Raw genomic sequence first — 21,421 nt, 5'->3', positions numbered from 1 at the left:
TGTCTCCCCCCCACCGGGGCTTGCCCAGGGCTTGCCCAGGGCTCAGATCTGCACTGGGGGTCATGCTGCCCCCACACCTCCCAGCACACAAGGCGGAGCACTCACCTCCGCCCCGCCCCCGCTTTTGCCCCATGAGGGGATGGCCAGGGCTCTGGTGGCTCCCGGCTTGGGCCTGGGGGGCCTGGGGGCACGGGTGATGGGAGCCCAGGACAGCGTTGACCGAGAGGGACTCGAGGCACCTGCCTTCTGGGAAGCCATCAGCACAGCCAAGAGCTGGGCTGAGTGCCCAACCCGCGGGGCGGCAGGGTTGGGGGTCCCAGGGGGACCGTGATTGCTGCTCGAATGCTGCCTCCTGCCTTTCTGAATTCTCCAACCGACGGGCCTGGCCGAGCGCCCTCGGCTTCCCAGCTCAGCGGTCCCGCAGACCACCGTGAACGTCTGCCCCATCACAGCCTTCCCTGAAACCCGACCACGAGGACCTGCGACTGCTGCCAACCAGCCTAGGCAAGGCGAGAGGCCGGGTACGCCCTGGTCGGACGTCAGGAGGACCTGGGCCGCCTCACAGGTTTTGATTCCAGAAACAAAGCCTCAAACCACTTGGTTCCCGGGACCCTTCCGGGGTCTTTTTCATTTGCTACATTTTAAACCCAGGGCTTCCGGGACCCTCTGCAAAGAACAAAGACCCCAGTCCGGTCACAGCGGGGCCGGGCGGCGGGGACAGCTCCCGGGGAGCCACGGAGCCTGTCCTCTGGGCACTCGTCCGAATGAACGCATGGATGGGCAGGGAAGGATGTGGGCGCCGGGGCGACCCAGTACTCGGCTCCACGGGGAGGCGGCTGCTGAGACGGCCCCCCCCACCCCCTGCGCCCTGGCTAAGCCTCCCGGGGCAGGCGGGGCAGGAACAAGCTGCCCTTCTGCTGTCAGGGGAGGCTCAGCTGCCTCCCAGCCCTGCACACCTGCCCCTCGGGGGGACACAGGCGTCCCTGCAGTCTGCCAGCCCGGGCCCTGGCTCCGAGGGCTGCCTCCCCCTCCAGCTTTTCCACCTGGCCTCAGGGAGCCTCCCCGGGGAGCCCAGCCCCAAATGAGGCCCAGGCCGTGGGCTCTCCCTCGCTCCCTCGCGTGGCTCACCCCGCTGGGGCCACCCCTGAGGTCTCGCCTCGGCCCCCCTCACCGCGGGGATGTGGCCCCTCCGCCCCTCCTCCCCTCCTGCTGGTCAGCGGATCAGGGTGCTGCGGGGGTCTGGCCCAGCCCGTGCGGCCCTGAGGTCCCCTCACTCATGACATCACCCCAGCGTCCTCTCCCCACCCATGCCCCAGCCGCCTGGCCTCCCTCGTTTCTCACCCACCCAAGGGTTCCTCACGCTGTGTTTTGGTGAATCTGCCTCCCTGTTTCAAGGGTGACCTTTTCTATCACTTCCTGGCCAAGCAAATTCATCTGCGCAGCACCTGTTCCTGAGCTGCGAGCCAGGCCGTCAGAACCTTCCAGGGGCTGCAGGGGAGAGGGGCCAGGGTCCCACAGCAATTGCAGGGCGGGGCACGGAGGAAGTGGCCACGTGGCAGGAGCCGGGGGGCAGGGTCCTGGCAGGGAAGGGAGCACCTGCAGAGGCCGGGCTGGAGCAGAGGGGGCCCCAAAGGGGAAGCTGAGGAGTGGGGCTGGGGGAGATGTGCTCACCTGCCTTCTGCACCTGGGGCCGGGGGCAGAGCTGCTCAGGAGGGATGTGGGGTTGGGGTGCCTCCCCGCTGTCCTGGTCTTTCCCACCGCAAGGCGGGCCCCACTTCAGGGCTTCCCGTGGCATCCTGGACAGCCCACGTCCCCATCCTGCCCGGACACCGCAGCCCCATGCAGAGCGTGCCCTGGACCAACCCTGTGCTGACCCCCACGCTGACCCCGTGATGACCCCTATGCTCACCCACGCCGACCCCCCACTGACCACATGCCACCCCCACGCGGCCCTGCGCCCGCTCACCAGCGTGTGCCGCTTCATGTGCTCGCGCCGCGTGAACTTCTTCCCGCAGATCTCGCAGGGGTAGGGCCGCTCGCCCGTGTGGGAGCGCATGTGCCTCTTGAGGATGCACTGGTGCATGGCCGAGAAGCTGCAGTAGGGGCAGCGGAACTTCTTCCTGATGACCGTGAACTCGTTCACTGCAAGATAGGTGGCGGCCGGTCAGCCTGCGGACCCTGCACAGCCCGCCCACCGCCCGCGCTCGGGTGTCCCCGTGGGGCTGGGGGTCCAGAGCCTCCAGTCAGGCCTGGCCCAGAGCAGAGAGGGCTGCTCCCACGTTCTAAGAAAGCACGCTTCTCAGATCAGCCAGTACCTCCCGTGTCAGCCCCTAAAACACACGAGTGCACGCGCGGAATCTACAGAAACAGGAGCGCAGACCCGTCTCCGCCCCGTCCACGTGTCCGCATGGCCGCAGCCAGGGCAGGGGTGCCACCTGGTGGACACGGCCCAGCGAGAGGACACCAGCCCCCGATGCGCAGCAAGCGTCCGGCCTCACTGTCCCTCCCCATGTTTCAGGGAGTGATACCGTGGGCCCCCGGGCCGGGGCCACATTCCAGGGGGCTCAGGGGGGAGGTCAGGGGTTGGGGTCCGTGGGGTCAGTCCCGCTCTGCCCGGGCACTGGGCAGCTCACCCCGAGTGACGTCCTTTATGCTGAGCCCCCACGGACACCACAGTGACCCCCTCTTGAGCCAAGGGGCATCCATCCAGGACTCAGACCTAAGGCCTCCTGGGTTGGTCATCCCAAGCTCACCAGGGTTGCTGGGAGCCCCCAAGTGCTTGAGGGCACTTCGTCCTGGGTAGGGAGCCCGGGGCAGATGTCTGCTCTCGGGCATCTGGAAGCAGGCCCCAGCCCTCGCACCACCCACAGTGCTCGCCGGCCACACCCCAGCACCAGCACCCAGGGGACAGACCAAGGGTCCCGACGGTCAGGCCAAAGGCAGGCAGGCGGGCGGAATGAACACCAGCAGCAGCGGGACCCCTGGTCAGACGCCACTGAATGTCCGTGCCTGGCAGGCCCTGGCCACGGTCACAGCTGCCCCCAGAAGTGCCAGAGGGAAGCAGACAAGAAAACAGAGGCTGCAACGTGACACAGCCCACAGCGTGGGGAGAAGCCGGGGAAGCTAAGGTGACCAAAGCTGGCCCCTCTCGCTCAAGGGAGCCGGCCAGGTCACTGGACAAACGACGGGACAGTTCCATCCTGCCCAGTTCCCCCAAGCCCGGGCCGCCCCGCACATCACACGGGGGCAGGGCCCTCGCCGCCGTCTCCGCGAAGCACGAAGCATGCCCCAGGCCTCCAATCCATTCTGGTGCTCAGACCCAGCCCCGGGCAGGTCGCCATGGAAATGGCGCCAACTGGAAGGTGCAGTGCAGTGACACGGAGCCCAACGGCCCTGGACACACCCAGGTCCCCATGAGCATCGAGAGGCTGGTGGTCACTCTGCACCTCCACCCCTGAAACACACCAGGCAACACCGAGTGTAACGTTTTATTTTGCTTCTTAAACAAGCCGTACACTTTCTCCTGAGACATCTTAAAGGGTGCCTAAATAATCAAGCAACCAGATTTCTTCATTTTCCAGAACATGGGTCAGTGAGACCGTCTGCAGGGCCTGCCAGGAGCCTGGCCATTCTCATGGACCCTAGAGCTCTCACTCTGGCATCTCCCGCACCCACGGACGTCAGGCACCAGGGACACACCGCCCAGGATGGCCCCTGTCCACGCGCATGCCGGACAGTTTCACCCGGGGAGGCCACCACGGCCGCAAGACGGCTGGGCGGACCCCATCGCAGCTCATGACCACCCCCAGGCCCGGCCGCCCGCTTGCCCGACGGCGTCTGTGCACACAGAAGGGGCTCCACGTCCCCACCAAGCCTGGGCAGTCACCACGTGTCTCTGAGAATCCAAGCCCTGTCCTAAGAAGTAAGGCATTTTTTCACGTGTAGGAGCTTTCCACGTGCCTGTGGCTGGGAGCTGGGGCAGACGAGAGGCGAGAGGCGTGGACAGTCGCCCGTATCCCTTCACACAAGGCGGCCACAGTTCACAGTGTGACGGCTGTGACCACATTTTCATGCTACGATTTTTAACTGTAAGTTCTTAAATGTGCGAATACACCATGATTTATTCAACAAACGTGTAAAGTGTTTCCATTTTTTTACCCTTGTGAACGATGCTTCAACAAAGTGCCTACAAAAGAACCTTTGCCCCTGGAGAGAAATCCTGAGAGAAGTGGGCCATGCCGGCCGTCGGGCCCCGTGGGCCACACACCCTCAGTCCTCCTGAGGGCCAAGGCCATGCTCCGGTACGCGGGACACAGACGGCGGTCACTGCTGTTAGCAGAACTGCTCCCTGCAAGGCCGTAGGCCGGGGTCCCGGCTGCAGGGGCGACCAGAGCATCTTGGACCCGCGAGGAAGCAGCCCTTCCCAGGTGGCGGCTCCAGCCTCCCCAAGGAGGGCCCGCAGACAGGTGGGTCCGGGTGGGGGTCCAAGACAGGACAGAGGGAAGGGTACCTAGCCTGGCACGTCTGGACGGACCGCCCCTGGCAGCCCCCACTCTACGCCTCCCTTCCTGTCTGACCCCCAGGCCCGGCCCGACCCGCCTGGTGGACGAGGCGGCAGCACGGCCCCCCACACCTGCCTCCCGCCGCTTCCCCAGCACAGAGCCCGGTTTTCATGTCAGCACGGAACACAGCTCTGCAATGGAAAAGGCAAGTGAGGAGACAAGCTTTTAGGTTATTTTATTTCAAATAAATTTTTTGAGTTATTTTCTGCTTTCTATTCTGCTTCTATAAACATAAAATTAAAATCTGATTTATTCTAGCCTGCATTTAACAATTCAGACCTAAATGTTAAAAAAACACTTATCTCTGTACATAAGTGCTGTATTTTTTCCCCAGAAACACAATTCAGCTGCACGAATGTGAGCGTGACCCCCGCCCCACGCTTCCACTAGGCACACAGCTGCAGGCTTCTGAACCTACCCCGTGATGAGGAATTTGCTGTTTTCTCTTTCTTTCTTTCTTTTTTTCTTTTTGGCCGCATTGGGTCTTCGTTGCTGCACGCGGGCTTTTCTCTAGTTGTGGCGAGCGGGGGCTACTCTTCATTGTGGTGCGCGGGCTTCTCATTGCAGTGGCTTCTCTTGCTGCGGAGCACAGGCTCTAGGCGTGTGGGCTCAGTAGTTGTGGCACATGGGCTCAGTAATTGTGGCGCACGGGCTTAGTTGCGCCGTGGCATGTGGGATCTTCCCAGACCAGGGCTCGAACCCGTGTCCCCTGCATCGGCAGGCGGATTCTTAACCACTGCCCCACCAGGGAAGTCCCAAATTTTGGTGTTTTCTTAATGTATTAGTTTCCTGCTAATACAAATATCCACAAACTGGGCAGCTTAAAGCAACAGACACCGGTCCTCTCTGTCCTGGAGGCCAGACGTCTGAGGTCAAGGTGTGGGCAGGGCCGCACTCTCTTCAGAGGCTCCAGGGGAGGGTCCTTCCTGCCTCTTCCAGCTTCTGGTGACTCCAGGCGTCCCTGGGCTTGTGGCTGCATCTCTCCCGTCTCTGCCTCTGTCTTCTCGTAGCTTCTCCTCTGTGTCTGTGTCTCCTCTTCTGTCCCTTATAAGGACACCCATCACTGGATTTAGGACCAACTGGATATTCCAAGGTGATGTCATCTTAAGATCCTTAATTTAATTATGTCTGGAAAGACCCTTTTTCCAAATAGGGTCACATTCACAGGTACCAGGAATTAGGATGTGCACGTGTCTTTTGGGTGGAGGGCACCATGCAACCCACTACTTTGATGAACAGTACTGAGGAAAGTTTTCATTGACTGTTATGATTAAAATAACTTCACATGGGAAAGAAGCTAACACTTCCATACCTCGTGGTTTACAGTCTATATGTCTTAGAGAACCTTTCAACATCATGTAGTTTGACTCTCATAAACACACTAATAAAGCCTTAAAAATCCACATAGAGAAAAAGTAATTGAAATAAATGAAAAAGCACAAATAGCATCAAATTGAAACAGACACTCTCTACCAATCTGCCCTAAAAATGGAGCCCTTTTGTCTGGAACCAAGTTTCCAGGATGAACGGCAAGCTTGAAAGTGAGGAAGCGACGTCAGAAGTTGGCACCAGATTATCTAAAGTATGAAGTTCAGCAACACTGAGCTACAATTTTGCAGAAACGCACATACAAGAACACCACTCAGCAAAACAGCCTTAGAGGAAGCCACGTCTCCGCCCAGCCCTGCAGAGAATCAGACCTGTCGTAAACGTCACTGACCAGTGAACGTTCCAGAACGATTTCAAGATAACGCCCAAGACACCAAGGAACTGCCAGCAAACCAAAGGCACTGGCAGGTTGCAGGTGAGTCCGGAGGGGCGGTTTCCCCAGAAGGGCACTCAAGTCTTTGATCCGTCACTGTCCTGGATTCGTACTCTTCCTGATTGTAATTCCCAGGACACTGCACTTCAAGTGCATTTCAGAAAGGGATTCTAACATGGACCAAACTTTGTTTTTCCTTTTATAAACTGACGTGGCTGCCACTTATCGTGTGTCAGAACGCAGTGAAGCTATCATGTGTCCAAATTGCTTTCGGAAGGTTTTGAACCATACGTGAAGTGCACACACCTTAAATGTACCTCTTGGTGAGTTTTCACCTGCAGACAGACCCGGGAACCACCACCCGAACAGGACACCGCACACCCAGGCGCCTGCGGCTGGTCAGTACCACCCACCCCAGGCGACGGCCGCTTGGCTCCCCATCACCAAACGCTGGGCTACAACTCGGTCTGGGGGGACCTGACACCCAGGTGTGGCCTTGCTCACTCAACACGGAGCCAGCGTGGCCTTGCTCGTTGCCGTGTTGTCATCCACGTGACCACAGGACCCCGTGCCCGTTCGGCAGCGACGGGCGGTGGGCCAGGCTCTCACCTCTGCTGGACGCGCACCTGAGAAGAACATCTGGGCCCCAGTGGAATCGGCATCTCCCAGCCACCACCGACACCTAGCCCCTGGTCATTTGCACACCCTCTTCTGTGACGTGCTTGTCACGTCTTCTGATCCTTCACTGAGTTGCTTTTCCTTTGATGTTTTATTTTGGGGGGTATTTTTTGTTTGTTTTTTAAATTTTCTGGCTGCACCGCATGGCATAGGGGATCTTAGTTCCCCGACCAGGGATTGAACCCGGACCCCCTGCATCGAAAGCTCGAAGTCTTAACCACCGGACCTCCAGGGAAGTCCCTGATGTTTTAGTTTTATGGACGCTTCTGAACCTGGGTCCTCCGTCAGATGTATTTACCGCAGACCTTTTCTCTAGTCTGCGACTGGCCTTTGCACTCTCACAATGGTGTCTTTTAGTGAAGAAATCAGTAATTTTAATAAAAAATTTTTTTTGGCCATGCCGTGCGGCCTGCGGGATCTTAGTTTCCTGACCAGGGACTGAACCCAGGCCCCGGCGGTGAGAGTGCCGAGTCCTAACCACTGGACCGCCAGGGAAGTCCCATATGTTAATTCTTTTAATACAAAATTTTTATCAAACTTTCATCACGAGTGCTTCTTAAGAAGTGCTTAAGAAACTTTTGCCCATCACCATGACCACGAGCACCACCATCCCCTTCTAAACACGTTTAGGTTTGTGGTCATTCCCATCTTAATGCTGAGGCAGGAATCAAGATTCATTCTTTCATCCGCGCCGGCATCCAGCTTACTTGGGTCCCCGTGTTGGAAAGACCGCCCGCCCCAGTGTCCCTGACAGGGGCCCACATCACAGCCCAGTCAGACCCTCGTCCACGGCCTCCTTGCCTGGCCCCCTCGGCCGCTGTCAGGCTGGGCGTCTGTCCCTCCTCCAGATCCTCCACTGTCTGCGCTGACCCTGCTCCCAGTCTCTGTAGCCTGCGGCGTCTGGGGCCCTGTGACCGCGGCAGGGCTGCCCTCCCGGGGCGGGGCATTCCAAGAGATGATAAATAACCAGCCTGTGAGCACAGCTTCCTGGCGACCAAGCCAGAGCCACGCTGTCCTCTACCAGCTCTCACACTCTGAGCCACACTCCCAGCCTGATCACCCCACGACCAGACAACCAGGGGCAGCCCCGTGTGGCCAACGGGGCTCCCCTCTGCTCAGTTTTGATACACCGTGTTTTTCAGGGAATTTGCCCATTTCCTCCAACTTGTCAAAGGTATTAGCACAAAATTGTTCACGATATTCTCTTATCATCATTCTAACGTCCGTAGGATCTTAGCAATGATCTTTTTTATACCTTTTATTGACAATCAACCTCCCTCTCTTTTTACTGATCATTGCGACAGGAGTTTGTCTGTTTCATTCATCTTTCAGTGTACCGGCGTTTGGCTTTGGTCATTTTTCTATTGTCCGTCTGCTTTCTATTGCATTGATATTTGCTCTGTTTTGCTCCTCCTGCTTTCTTTGGGTTTAATTTGCTATTCTTTTTCTCACTTCTTGACCCCCCAAATTAGAACTTTCATTCTTTTCTAATAAGTGCAACTAGAGCTATAAATTTCCCTTAAATACCACTTTAGGTGTATCCTACAAGTTTTAATATGTTGTATTTTCATTATCATTCAGTTCAAAATATTTTATAATTTCCATTGTGACTTATTCTAGTATCCTTCTGTTGTTAATTTTTAAAATCTAATTTCACTGAGGTTAGAGAGCACACTCTGTATGATTTCGTCCTTTGGGATCTGCTGAGACCTGTGTTTCATTCCCGCTTGGTCTATTTTGTAACTGTTTCCTGTGCATTTGGAATGTTCTGCACTTGTTTGGTGCAATGTACGACCTGGTTAACCATGTTGTTATAGGCCAATACTTCTCTGAAAAAAGATGCAAAACTCCTAAACAAAATAGCAAGCTGAGTCCAACTATATAGAAAAAGAACAGCATCTTGTGACTCGGTGGGTTTATTCCAGGAATTCAAGGTTAATATTTGAAAACTGTGTTCAAATCTGCTCCGTCCTTACTGATATTTTGTATGCTGATCTATCAATTACTGAGGAAATTTGTTAAAAATCCTCAACTCTAATTGTGGACTTGTTTCTTTCTCCTTTTAGTGCTGTCAACTTTCACTCCATATATTTAAAAAGCAAGCCTATGCATTTCAGGATCTGCGTTTCCCACTGAACTGACTCTCTTGTCATTGTGTAGTGGCCTTAGAGCAACACCCCTCCCAGTTTACTTTGCAGCTGACATCAATAAGCCTCTGTAGGCTGGTGTTTCCTTGGTTTCTCTTTTTTATCTTTTTGCTTGAAACCTTTCTGTGCTCTTATCTACAAAGCATGTTATCTACAAACAACAAATTTTCTTTAAAAAGCAAGCTGATAGGGCTTCCCTGGTGGCGCAGTGGTTGAGAATCTGCCTGCCAATGCAGGGGACACGGGTTCGAGCCCTGGTCTGGGAAGATCCCACATGCCGCGGAGCAGCTGGGCCCGTGAGCCACAATTACTGAGCCTGCGCGTCTGGAGCCTGTGCTCCACAACAAGAGAGGCCGCAATGGTGAGAGGCCCGCGCACCGCGATGAAGAGTGGCCCCGACTTGCCGCAACTAGAGAAAGCCCTCGCACAGAAACGAAGACTCAACACAGTCATAAATAAATAAATAAATAAATAAAAGAACGTGAATTTCTTTAAAAAAAAAAAAAAAAAGCAAGCTGATAATCTTTTCTTTTTCCTGCAGTGTTCAGTCCATTGGTAATAACAGGATTATTAGTGTAGTTGGGTGACGTCTACTATCTCCCTATGTGTGTTCTATTCTGTCCTTTTATGGTTTTTGTTCCTTTAAACTTCCTTGCTTGCTTTCTTTCAAATTAATCAAGTATTATTCCACTTTTTTCTTCATAAGCCTTTGAGCTGTACGTGATGATTTTTGCCATTATTCACTGCAACTTTGTAGAGAAGGCAAGACTCATCCAACGGCCAAGCTCGCTCGCCGCGCCCCCCCCCCCACCCTTTGAGCTGTTTGTGTCATGCGCTATGCTCCTAGTTGAGTCAAAAACCCCACAAGGAGCTGTAAATATTGCCTTAAATGATTAAGATCTTTCTATAGAGGGCTGTTTTTTAGTACTTCTTGTCAGCCGGCAATGAATCCCCTCGGTTTTGTTTCTTTGTGTGACATTGTCATCATGTAGCCTTGGTCTCTGAGGGATACTTCTGCTGGGTATAGAATACTGGTCTCGGCATTTCTGCAGCGCCTCAGAGACTAGCACCATCGTTTCCACTGAAAAGTCAGATGTCAATCTCAATGTTGTTCCTCTTAATGTCTTTTTTCCTCTGGCTGCTTCTAAGATTTTTTTTTTTAAAAAAACCTTTATATATTTTTAAAATTTATTTATTTATTTATTTTTGGCTGTGTTGGGTCTTTGTTGCTGTGCGCGGGCTTTCTCTAGTTGTGGCAAGCGGGGGCTACCTTTCGATGTGGTGCGCGGGCTTCTCACTGTAGTGGCTTCTCTTGTTGCAGAGCATGGGCTCTAGGCGCACGGGCTTCAGTAGTTGTGGCGCATGGGCTTAGTTGCTCCGTGGCATGTGGGATCTTCCCAGACCAGGGCTCGAATCCGTGTTCCCTGCATTGGCAGGCAGATTCTTAACCACTGCGCCACCAGGGAAGCCCAAGATTTTAATGTTTGTCTTTGGTTTTCAGTAGTTTGACTACAACATGCCCAGTTTTGTTTTTTGGTTGTTGTTTTATTTTAGTGTTCGTCCTGCTTTGGGTTTGCTGAGCTTCTTGAATCTGTGGATTGATGTCTTTCATCAGTTTTGGAACGTTCTCTGCTATTGTCTCTTCAGATACTGCTTCTGCTCCATTTTCGCTCCTCTCTCCTCTGGACCCCAATTACACATGTATTAGACATTTTCACTGTTCCTCTGTGTGTCTTTGCTTGTCCCCATGCTTTTCTTTCCTAAGCTTCAGCCTGGATCCTCTCCATCGCTCTGTCTTCCAGTCTCCTCGTCCTGTCTCGGGTGGTACCCAGACTGCTGTAAACTACTTAATGGATCCCAGCCTCACACATTGTATTTTCAGTTCCAGCAGGTTTGCTGGACTCTTTTTTACAGATTCTTCCTTCCCTCAAGGACTGCAGCCTTCAAGTCCCACCTGCACTGATTGCTCCCCAGGATGTGTGTGTGTGTGTGTGTGTGTGTCTATATGTGTGTATATTTGTGTCTATATGTGTGTATATGTGTATGTAGGTGTGTGTATGTGTGTATATGTGTGTGTGGTTTTGGGGGGCCAGCTTTTCAGGTAGTTTTTGCCTGGAGGGTAAGCCCAATACAAGCTAGTCATGGTTGAAACTGGAACTTGAAATTTTATTTCAGAATTCTTTCTTTAAAATAAATTAGTGCCTTTTCTTAGCTCCTGAGTTATGTGCAACCACCAAACTGACAATGATCCAGACTGGATTCTTATATATTTTAAATACAGTCTAAACAGTAAGTTAGTATCCCCAAGCAAGTAGGAGTCCCCATTTCTACACACATACACACACGCATGCAGACACACCCTACAACACGTGGTTGGTACCCGAGTTTGTGAGGCTACCCAGTCACATTTTGTGAAAGTGGTAATAGGCCAGGAAGCCCACAGTGAACTTGTAGACATGGAGCAAGTTTTGTGGCTGTAAAGAGACCTAAATTACCAACCTTTTATTATTGCAATCCTTTGTATTCAAGAAAGATTAACATTACATATTGATAAATTTTTAAAAACTCTTTGAAATCAATTCCTGAGCCAGGATATTTCAATGAGAAATTCAATAAAATGTAAGCAATGCAATACCTAAACAAACTTGCTTAAAATTTCATATGTTGGATGACAGTACTGTTTTAAGGGAAATAATATTAGAACTAAGAACAAACTCAGGGGCCGTCTATCCTAAAATGTTTCCTATGTTCCCATCACTTTACCATCTACACATCTTTTTTAAAAGAAGAGATATTCTCTCTCTTTCTCTATCTTAAAAAGAAATTCAACTCATTTAAACTATAAAATGCACCAAAACAGTTCATGCATTTCTCCCACCCTCACCCCTGGAAATCACCAAACTGTTTGTTCTCTGTATCTATGAGCTTGTTTGTTTTTTTTGTTTGTTTGTTTTTGTTTTTGTTTTTAGATTCCACATGTAAGTAAAATCATACAGTATTTGTCTTTCTCTGTCTGACTTATTTCACTTAGTATAATAAACTCTAGGTCCAACCATGTTGCTGCAAATGTCATTATTTCATTCTTTTTTTATGGCTGAGTAATATCCCGTGTGTGTGTGTGTGTGTGTGTGTGTGTGTGTGTGTATACACACTGAATTTTCTTTACCCATTCATCCACTGATGGACACTCAGGTTGTTTCCATATCTTGGATACTGTAAATACTGCTTCAATGAACAAACCTATTTCTTTTAGGTACAACGGAAACTTTCTGAAATTTCTTCATTATTTAAAAAAATTAACAAAAAGCCTTTTTGCACAATACTGCGGGGCCTCTCCACAGGGCAGGCCTCCTTGCAGGCACAGGTCACGCTCCATCCACACAGGGAAAAGTCCCACAAGCGAGCAAGTAACAGGGAAGCAGCTACAGGGTCGCATCCCCGGGGGCGCAGGTAACATGGGTGGTGCACACGCGCATTCTGCGACAGCATAACCCCATCTGGACACACAATCTCTGTGACCTAACAGCCAAAGATCCCACCGTGACCAGCAAAAAAAGGAAAGGAAAGCTTCCTTTTCTCAGAAATGTTGTCTATATGCAAACAGGCACTTAATAAACCCTCTCAGAAGGAGTGACACCACCGACAGGTCTTTGAACTCCCAGGGACACTGCTCCGGCGGGGTCACCTTGGCAACAAGCATCCTGGGCCTCTCTCAAAGCCCAACTTTTCTCCATCTTCAGAACTCATCTAATGATTGTAAAGACTGGAGTGACTTGGGCAGGTGGGCAGCCTGAGCTGCACGTGGACCACGCCCTGACCACGGCCACAGCCACGGCCACGGCCACGGGGGGTGGGAATGGGCCTGGCAACTCCAGGAATTCGGACCCTGGAATGGGCCGCCTGCTTCCTTCCTAAGCCCACCTGCTGCTTGGCCAAGGGTCCTGGAGTCCCTGCATCCTCAGCCACCCGCAGACGTGGGCCCAACGCGTCCAGGGCAGCTGGACTCCAGCAAGGACAACGTGCCCTTTCTGAAAAGAAGCCAGCTTGGTAACTCTGTCTCCCTCACATGTGGCAGGCAGGGCACACCGAGGCTGTGGAGACTGGGCTTCATCCTCACATCTTTCTGGAAAGTAACGGGGTCAGAGCCACTTGGTTCCAAGATCCGACACAATCCCCACTGCCTGGAGGCTGGAGGCACACCTGTCCTACCTGCCCACCACTGGGCACTGAAAGGCCTTCACCAGGCCCGGCGAAGGATTCGGGAAGTGACCGTTTTAAAGGCTCACACCGACGCCTGGTGCCAGCTCTGCCATCACCCGCTGGCCACCTGGACCCGACGCCAGGCTTCCCGCAGCAGAGGCCCATGCAAACGTCCGCCCCCAAGTGCCAAGTGCCTGTTCCAGCCTGGCCGCCTCAAAACCACTGTCCGCAGCGGAGGCGTCCGTCTCCTTGGGGCTCCTTGGCTGACTTCAGGGCGGAGCCCTGGGCAAGTCCGTCCAGGCCGTGAAAGTGCTCCTGGCCACATAATGAGCCAGAAGGAGACCCTGGTCATCCTGGCCGGGCCGGCGGACCCCGTGGAAACCCCAGGCACCTGCTGGAGCCACCTCCGGAGGGGCCCGCCCCTCGGCCCAGGCCTCCCGGTCCGAGGGACATCAACCTAGAAGGAGAGACAGATGAGTTGCAGGCCGTTGGGACGCGATGGAATTGGGAAGATCGGAGTGCAGACGCGCGTCACCCCCTACTCACCGTGTCCCCGTCCAGTCACCACACGGAAACCGCCACGCGTCTGGAAAGGAAGCTGCAGTTAATTCTTGATGAACGGACGCGCGAAAAATCCACGTCAACAGAACGCCTGCCCCTCCCACCAAAACCATCCTGTTTTCAAACACATGGGAATAGCATTTGATTTATTTCAAATTACAAAATATGTGATCAAGTTCTCCCTCCTTAAATATTTTTTTCTTCAGGGAAACAATGGAACCTAACAGACCTGTCTTTAAATAACCAGCTGTGACCTGAGGCACAGGAAGTGGATCTCAGACGCCTCGGGACAAACACGCAGCCACCGGCACCGGGGCAAAACCTGCTGGAGACAGGCCGGCACTGCTCAGTTTGAGGAACTGGGTTTTTAACTTGCTGCTGTATGAGTCTGTATATTAGGGGGGGAAATGCCTCCAAAAACTATTTTAATTTAAATATCAAAACCGATTTAACTTCATACAACACGTTGCAACTATTACTGCAAAGCTGACACCTGTGTCACCTTGAGTGACATGGGGCCGAGGGGACTGTGGAGCAGAGGGTGGACGGGAAAGCAGCTGTGACCACACAGGCTCGCCCAGGACATGCCGAGCACGCGGGTTCTGGGGCGCCATGCCCGCGAGGACATGCGCGGTGGACGGGCGTCTGGCCGGGGCTGCACCGACGTGGCTGGCCGCCCTCCCGTCTTACCTGGGCTGGGGAGGTGGCCGGCTCCCTGGGCTCCGTCTGGCCGGTCCCCAGAGCGGGCATCCCGGGCTCTGAGTGCAGGAGGGTGGAGGGGCTGGAGGGAGGTGACTCGGGTTGGCGCCAGGCCCTGGGGACACAGGAAACGAGTCTCACCCGTGTGAACGGACACCAGCTGGCGGGCTGTAGAGAGTTCAGGAAGCACCGTCCTTGGCCATCTTGCGGTGAGCCGTGTGCTGCCAGGTGGCGAGGCCCGGATCTCGCTGGGCGAGGGTGTTTGGGGGCTTCTATCAGCTCGCCACTCCCAAGCGCCAGGGTGTCCACACGTGACTTGTCTGGGGCGGGGTCTCTCTCCCAGAAGCAACATGATTACAACGGGGTGTCTGCACAGAAAGTCAGAACCCGTGGCGTGGACATGGCACACGCTCACCTGTGCTTGAGGAAGGATCTTCTGCAAAGTCCTTCATGGTGTGTCGACCTGACTATTTACCTAAAAGGGTGGTAATACTTCCATCAAATGCCCTTTCATAAGAGATTGCTTAAGATTCCAGTATCAAGCCAGACTCGAGTAAAGTCCTTGATCATTTTAAACACCAGAAGAAAACACTCTTTCAGCCACAATCAGAACGAACCCAGCTGCCGCTGTTCCCCGACAGATGTCAGGGGCGTCCCCGGAGAAACACTGGGCGGGGGAAGCCCGCAGCTGGCGGCCCCCCCGGTCCAGGGCAGACCCCGCCCGCCACCACCCCAGGTCTGAGCTCTCCCCCGTAGCAGCACATCCTTCCAGCCAGACAGGGCGGCACCGCCCATCACCGTCAGGAGGAATCCCCGACTGCCGCCGGAGCCGTGGCGGCGACGTGCGCAGGACGGTCGGGGCTTCTGGGAGGCTGGGGACGGCGCCGCCCCTCGGGCACTCAGCCCCCAACAACCAGAGCGGCTGCTTCATCTCCACTTCATTCCCGTGAAATCAAAGTTACTCATGTTCTCTCAGCATTTTTCAAGGTCCCTCCCGGATCAAGACACACCCACAAACACAGCTCAGGGAAACAGCTACATTTGTGTGCCATGAACGTGCTGGTCACGGTTTCTATTCAGTGAACAGTGACTTTTAACCAATGGGATGCCAGCCTCCTGCTGCAAACGTAATAAGAGCAAAAGAATCAACTTAAACCGAATCAAAACAAAAAGTACAAAAGTCCTCTTATGGAGAAATCAGTTAAAGAGTGATGATCCAGCAACGAAACCATCTGTGGAACTTAATTGCCAAGCCAAACGCTATCAGACTTGGGAAAGCAAGGAAACTCGGTTTTTCTCGGAGGCTCCAGAACCTTCCAGAAAGGACCTTCGGTTCCGGCTCTGCACAGCCTGCGGGTTTGATGCACTTAATTTGAACATCTGCGACCACCACCCCTTTCTTCTGCAACACTGCACGCCCGGCAGGCCACACTCACGCACTGCAGGGCCCGCCACCTCGAGACCAGGACGGCCCAGCAGGGCCGAGAGCCCCGCTCAGCACACCCCACGCCACCCAGCTGCCACCGTCAGACATCACGACGGGGACGTGCCCTCCCCCTGTTCCTCCAACCACGAGTCATGGCTACTGGGACGTCGGCCCTACAGGACCCCCAACGTCACAAAACAAAAGGCCCGGCCCTGGAAAAACCTTGTTAACAACCTGAGGAGCCTGGGGGCCGGAGTCAGGAAATAGCCCCCCCAACGCCCTCGAACCGGACCAGGGGCGAGGGACCCCCAGCACAGCGGCGCAGCAGGGCTCCCATCTCCCTTCCGGGCCTCCCCGGAGGAAGCGTGGCAGGCTCTGCACCTACCGAGCTTGGGGGTGTCTCCACACTGGAGCCCGGGTGGCGGCGCCTCTGCTTTGCCGGCACTGGTGCCCAGTGTGAAGCCAGTGTTTTCCTTCGAATGTGTTTTTAGGTCCCCGGTGCTCCCCGGGCTGGGAGTCGCCTGGGCTCAGGGCCTGCGTCACCACTGGGCGGCACCCAGGAGGGGTCTCCCCATCCGCACGCTCCCATCCGGCGACCCCTGACAACATCTGCAACTGAACGGAAACCGTGGCCCGTCTGGAAGCAGAGCGGTGGCGGGGGGTGAAGGCAGGGGCTCTGGGGGGCCTGACGCTTTGTCGCGTCCGCGCACAGAAGCCGGCGCCCGTGAACTGAACAGCACGGAGCAGACGCGCCCACGGGCACTCCGCAGGGGCTGCCCAGTCCCGGCTCAACGCAGGAAGGCAGCTCGCGGGCCCTGCCCACCCGCCCGCTGGGGACGGAACGCCTGCCACAGGGAGGTGACCACACGATCTTGGAAAATAAAGTTCTTCTCTGGATATTTCCATTCCTCATTTTAGTGTATGCCCAGAACAGGCAGATTTTACTTAGGATGTCAGAAAAGAATGTTCTAAAATAACCCATTCCTCCAGCAAGCCCTTCAGCCTCTCTGCCCGAGGGAACATGGGAGCCCATGCCTGGCCCCCTGGACACGGCCCAAGTCACCAGCTCCCAGCCGCCAACTTCTCAACCCTCTCGTAAGGGCAGAACTAATGAAAAGAGTGGGAAATTTAGAGTATTTACAGCAAAGAGGTTAAAACATAATCGAAATAACAAAATATCAAAACCCACCAGTCAACTTCACCCCGGGTTAGTCACGGATGTACTAAAAATAGAGCGCATGGGGTTTTACTCCCCTGCCCCCAGCTCCCTGTGAACTGCGAAGGGGGGTGTGTGTGCACATGGGGCCTGGGGACGTGCCCGGGGCAGGTGCGGCTGCCCGATTGCGTGTCCGCTGGGAACAGACCACCCGACAGGGTCACCGCTCACCCTCTGACTCCACCCAGCTGCCCCACGTGCTGCCAGGCCGGGTCTGGGCCTCTGCAGGGACAGGGCCGGAGGAGGGGGCACTCTCGGGGGTGGAGAGCATCTCTCCCTGGGCCTCACTCGTCCCAGACCCCCACAGTCAGACCCTTGGCTCACGGCTCACGGCCTGACCAAACGCGGGTGCAACCGGTGCTCTCGGGCCACCTGGACCCCTGGCCCCATCCCTAGCTCAGTTCTGCACAGAACACCAAAGGCCTGGGGATCAGGCCCACCCCAGAGGAGAAGGCTGCCAGACGCGGGGACAGGAGGAGAAACCCCGAGAAACCGCCCCCCTCGTGACAACGCGGTTCAGCCACAAAGGAGCCGCTGCCACCTCCCAGGGCCTCTGACACGTGGGGTTCACTCCCACCAACTGGGAGCGTCCAGAAAGAGCCAGAACCAGTGTCCAGCCCTGCAGTTACACACCCAGGCTGCTCCTTCCACGACGTCCATGAAACTGCCCAGCCGTCCCCTCAGCAGGACGTTCACCCGCGGACTCGCCGATTCTAAACCCCAGATACCGCAGATACCCTAGGACCACCTCCTCAAGCTACCGGCTCATCACAAACCCAACAGTTTCTGCTGACAAGTTCAGGGTTTGAGCTGAGCGGGAAATGGACTAATATCGTGGAGCGTTTATCAAACACACTTTACTTACGTGTCCCACGTTTCACATTCACAACAACTGTGTAAGTGACGCTATTCCCATTTCTCAGATGCAAAAAACGAGGCCTAAACGTATTTTTTAAAGTGTGTCCAACAGCCTTGGGGGATCCACCCCTGGGTCTGACTTCACAGCCAAGTCCTACAACCGCCCTGGCGTCCCACCTGCCTCGGACTCGGCACGATAAATAAAGAGAATGTGGACACTGTTCTCTACGGTCAGACTTTATTAGCCACAAGCAATTTTCATCACAAATGCTTAGGATATTTTAGCGCTCGTGAAAATATTGTTTTTAAAATTAGAGCAAAAATGAAAGACACATTCCCCAGACCCCCGTCACTGGCTGCCGCTTTTCCTTTGCTTCCTTCGGGGGTGCTCAGGGACCCACACACAGGCCTGCCAGCCACACACGCTTGGACCGCAGGGCCCTGGGGTGGAGCCCTTCCCACGCCCTCTGCACTCAGAGCCGCCTGCTTTGGGGTGTGTCACTCTGCCCCGAAGAGGGAAACGGGGCCACACCCGACTCTCCCTCACAGACACCAACCCAACAGAGCGCTTCTCTCGGGACGCCCGGGACATGGGCACACCGCCCCAGGCCCCCAGGCCCCGGGCACCCAGGGTGGGTGATGCTCAGAGCGCCCCAGCCGAGGGGGAGGGGCACCCGCCCAGGCCGGCGCCCGGGGGACCCTCGGCCAGCACCGCTGTACCTCATCCGCTCCTTAGGTTACTCTGCTATTTGCTTGTGAGCAACTGGAATTCAGCTGGAGACACTCAAGGTGTAAACACAACCCCCAAATCCTCTTTAAATCTCACACACCAGCAGCAGTGCCTGGCGGAAAGCGAGGCTCCGCAGCCTGGCCACGCTCCCCAGGCAGGACGAGGCGGCACAGGCAGGGGGCGAGGCCAGCAGAGGGAGCCCGAGCCCGCCGCGTCCCAAGGCCTCCCGGGCGCGGGGCTCCCTGTCCCAGGCCCTCACGGCCCAGCACGTGCCAGCTCGATCAGGCTTTAGGGCTGGATGCCTCGATTTCAAGTATGAGCGTTTGGACAAGCCCTCGGCCGCTTCCCTCCCGGCGCCCCGACAGCGCTGCCTCCTCTCCGAAGGCCCCTCGACCGCCACGACCCACACGCACGCACGCACGCGCCCTCAGCGCGTCCGTCCCGTCGCGGCCCGAGGCGCGTCACCCCGCCCCCGCGCAGCGCCCGCGCGGCACTTACGGGACAGGGAGTGGGTGCCCTTGGGCAGGTACTCCAGCAGCAGGGAGCTGTCATCCGCCAGCACGTCGGCCTTGAGGGCCAGCAGGCTGTTCTTACTCATAAGCGCCGCCCGCAGGTTGGCCACCGCGGTGGCCTGGTGCAGCGCGTCGTCCTTCTCGGGGGTGAGGGGGGCTCCCGGGTAGCTGCCTTCTCCTCCCAGGAGCCCCTCGTCCACGTGCGCGTAGAGCTCGGGCCTCTCCCCGCGGCTGTCCGAGCTGCTGGCTTCAGCGACGGTCAAGTCCGCGTCTGGGGAGGGAAACACACGTTAGAGACCTCGCCCGCGACTCAGGACCCTCCGAACAGCAAGCAGGCAAGTTTAGGAGGAGCTGGAGCCACGAGCGTCCTGAACCCCAGCGGCCTGGCCTCAAGCCCGATCCCGGCCTGCCACGAGGTCCCAGGACAGTGGTGACGTCACAGCCAAGACCTCGCGAGGGGCTCGACCCAGAACCCGGGGGCGGGGTGGGCGCCCACCCAGGACAGGGGGTCTGCTCCGGGGCTGAGCATCTGGGTATTTTCATCTCTCAGAGAAGGGGCAACACGCAAAATGGATCAAAAAGCCCAAACTACACAACTCTTAGAAAACCTCCGCGGCCTGAGACTGGGCCACGGGTTCCCAGCTGTGACACCAAAAGCACAAGCACTAAAGCAGATTAAACTGGACTTCGTCAAAAATTAAACCCCTGAAGGCCTCAAAGGACACCATCAATACAGTGAGAGGATGGGTGGGAGAGAATATCTGCAAACTGTACGCCTGACACGAGAGCCTCTCTAGACACTACAGAGGACTTTACAGCTCCACAAAAAGACAAATACTCCAGCTCAAAAGTGGGCAAAGGGGGGCTTCCCTGGTGGCGCAGTGGTTGAGAGTGTGCCTGCTAATGCAGGGGACACGGGTTCGAGCCCTGGTCTGCGAAGATCCCACATGCCACGGAGCAACTGGGCCCGTGAGCCACAACTATTGAGCCTGCGCGTCTGGAGCCTGTGCTCTGCAACAAGAGAGGCCACGATAGTGAGACGCCCGCGCACCGCGATGAAGGGTGGCCCTCGCTTGCCGCAACTGGAGAAAGCCCTCGCACAGAAACGAAGACCCAACACAGCCAAAAATAAATAAATAAAATTTAAAAATAAATAAATAAATAAGCAACAAGGATAAATTGTACAACACATGGAAATATAGACATTAAACAAAACAAAACAAAACAAAACAAAACAAAGTGGGCAAAGGACGTGCACAGATATTTGCCCAAAGAGGACACACAAATGGCCAGTGAGCAGTGCTCAGCGCCATTCGTCGTCAGGGAAACGCAGCTCAGCACCAGGAGGTCGTCCCACGCCCTCTGGGACGGCTGCAACCCACAAGTGCCAATGGGACATGGGACCCTGGAGCCCCCCCGGCTGCTGGTAAAAACGTAAAATGACGCAGCTGTGGTGCAAGAGCTTGGCGGGTCCTCAGAAGGGTGGACACCAAGTTCCCACGTGGCCCGGCATTTCCACTGGTGGGAGGACGTCCAGGAGGGTAAAGACCCACGTCCGCGCTCAGAGCAACCGCACCCATAACAGTCAGAAGTGGAGCAGCCCAAACACCCAGCTGCCAACGAAGGACAAACACAGAGGAATATGATTCAGCCATAAAAAGGAATGACGCGCTGGCGCAGGCTACGATGCGGATGGACCTCGAACACGTCATGCCCGGTGAAAGGGACAAATACCGTCCAATTGCACTCACGTGAAATACCTAGAAAAGGCAAATCCATGGGGACAGAAGGAGACTGGGAGCTGCCAAGGGCCGGGGGAGATGGAGGGGGTGGGTCTTGGGGTGACTGTTAAGGGTGCAGGTTTCCTTCTGGGGTGACGAAAATGTTCTAAAGTCGACTGTGGTGACGGCTGCACAGCCCTGTGAATAGACTAGAACCCAGCGAATCACACACCTTAAATGGGTGAGTTGTCAGCAGTGTGAATTACGTCTCAATAAAGCTGCTACTAACAAGAGGATTTGTGACAACCTCTAGCTCAGGGCCGCATAGGCAGGACCAGGAGCCTCCTGT

The 21,421-nt window shown here is 55.3% G+C and overlaps 1 protein-coding gene across 1 annotated transcript in view; it reads right to left on the bottom strand.

The window, feature by feature from the left end:
* ZBTB46 (zinc finger and BTB domain containing 46) overlaps nt 1-21,421 on the bottom strand; it is a 57,741-nt gene that overhangs the window by 3,183 nt on the left and 33,137 nt on the right. Inside the window, exons 3-4 of the mRNA XM_059897173.1 lie at nt 19,338-19,622; nt 1,967-2,142 (exon numbers count right to left, since the gene is read on the bottom strand). Of these exons, the coding sequence (XP_059753156.1) occupies nt 1,967-2,142; nt 19,338-19,622 (461 nt within the window). The remainder of the gene's footprint in view (nt 1-1,966; nt 2,143-19,337; nt 19,623-21,421) is intronic.

This window comes from Balaenoptera ricei, chromosome 15, assembly GCF_028023285.1.
Source record: "Balaenoptera ricei isolate mBalRic1 chromosome 15, mBalRic1.hap2, whole genome shotgun sequence".
Classification (NCBI taxonomy): domain Eukaryota; kingdom Metazoa; phylum Chordata; class Mammalia; order Artiodactyla; family Balaenopteridae; genus Balaenoptera; species Balaenoptera ricei.
This window is presented reverse-complemented; position numbering and strand designations above follow the sequence as displayed.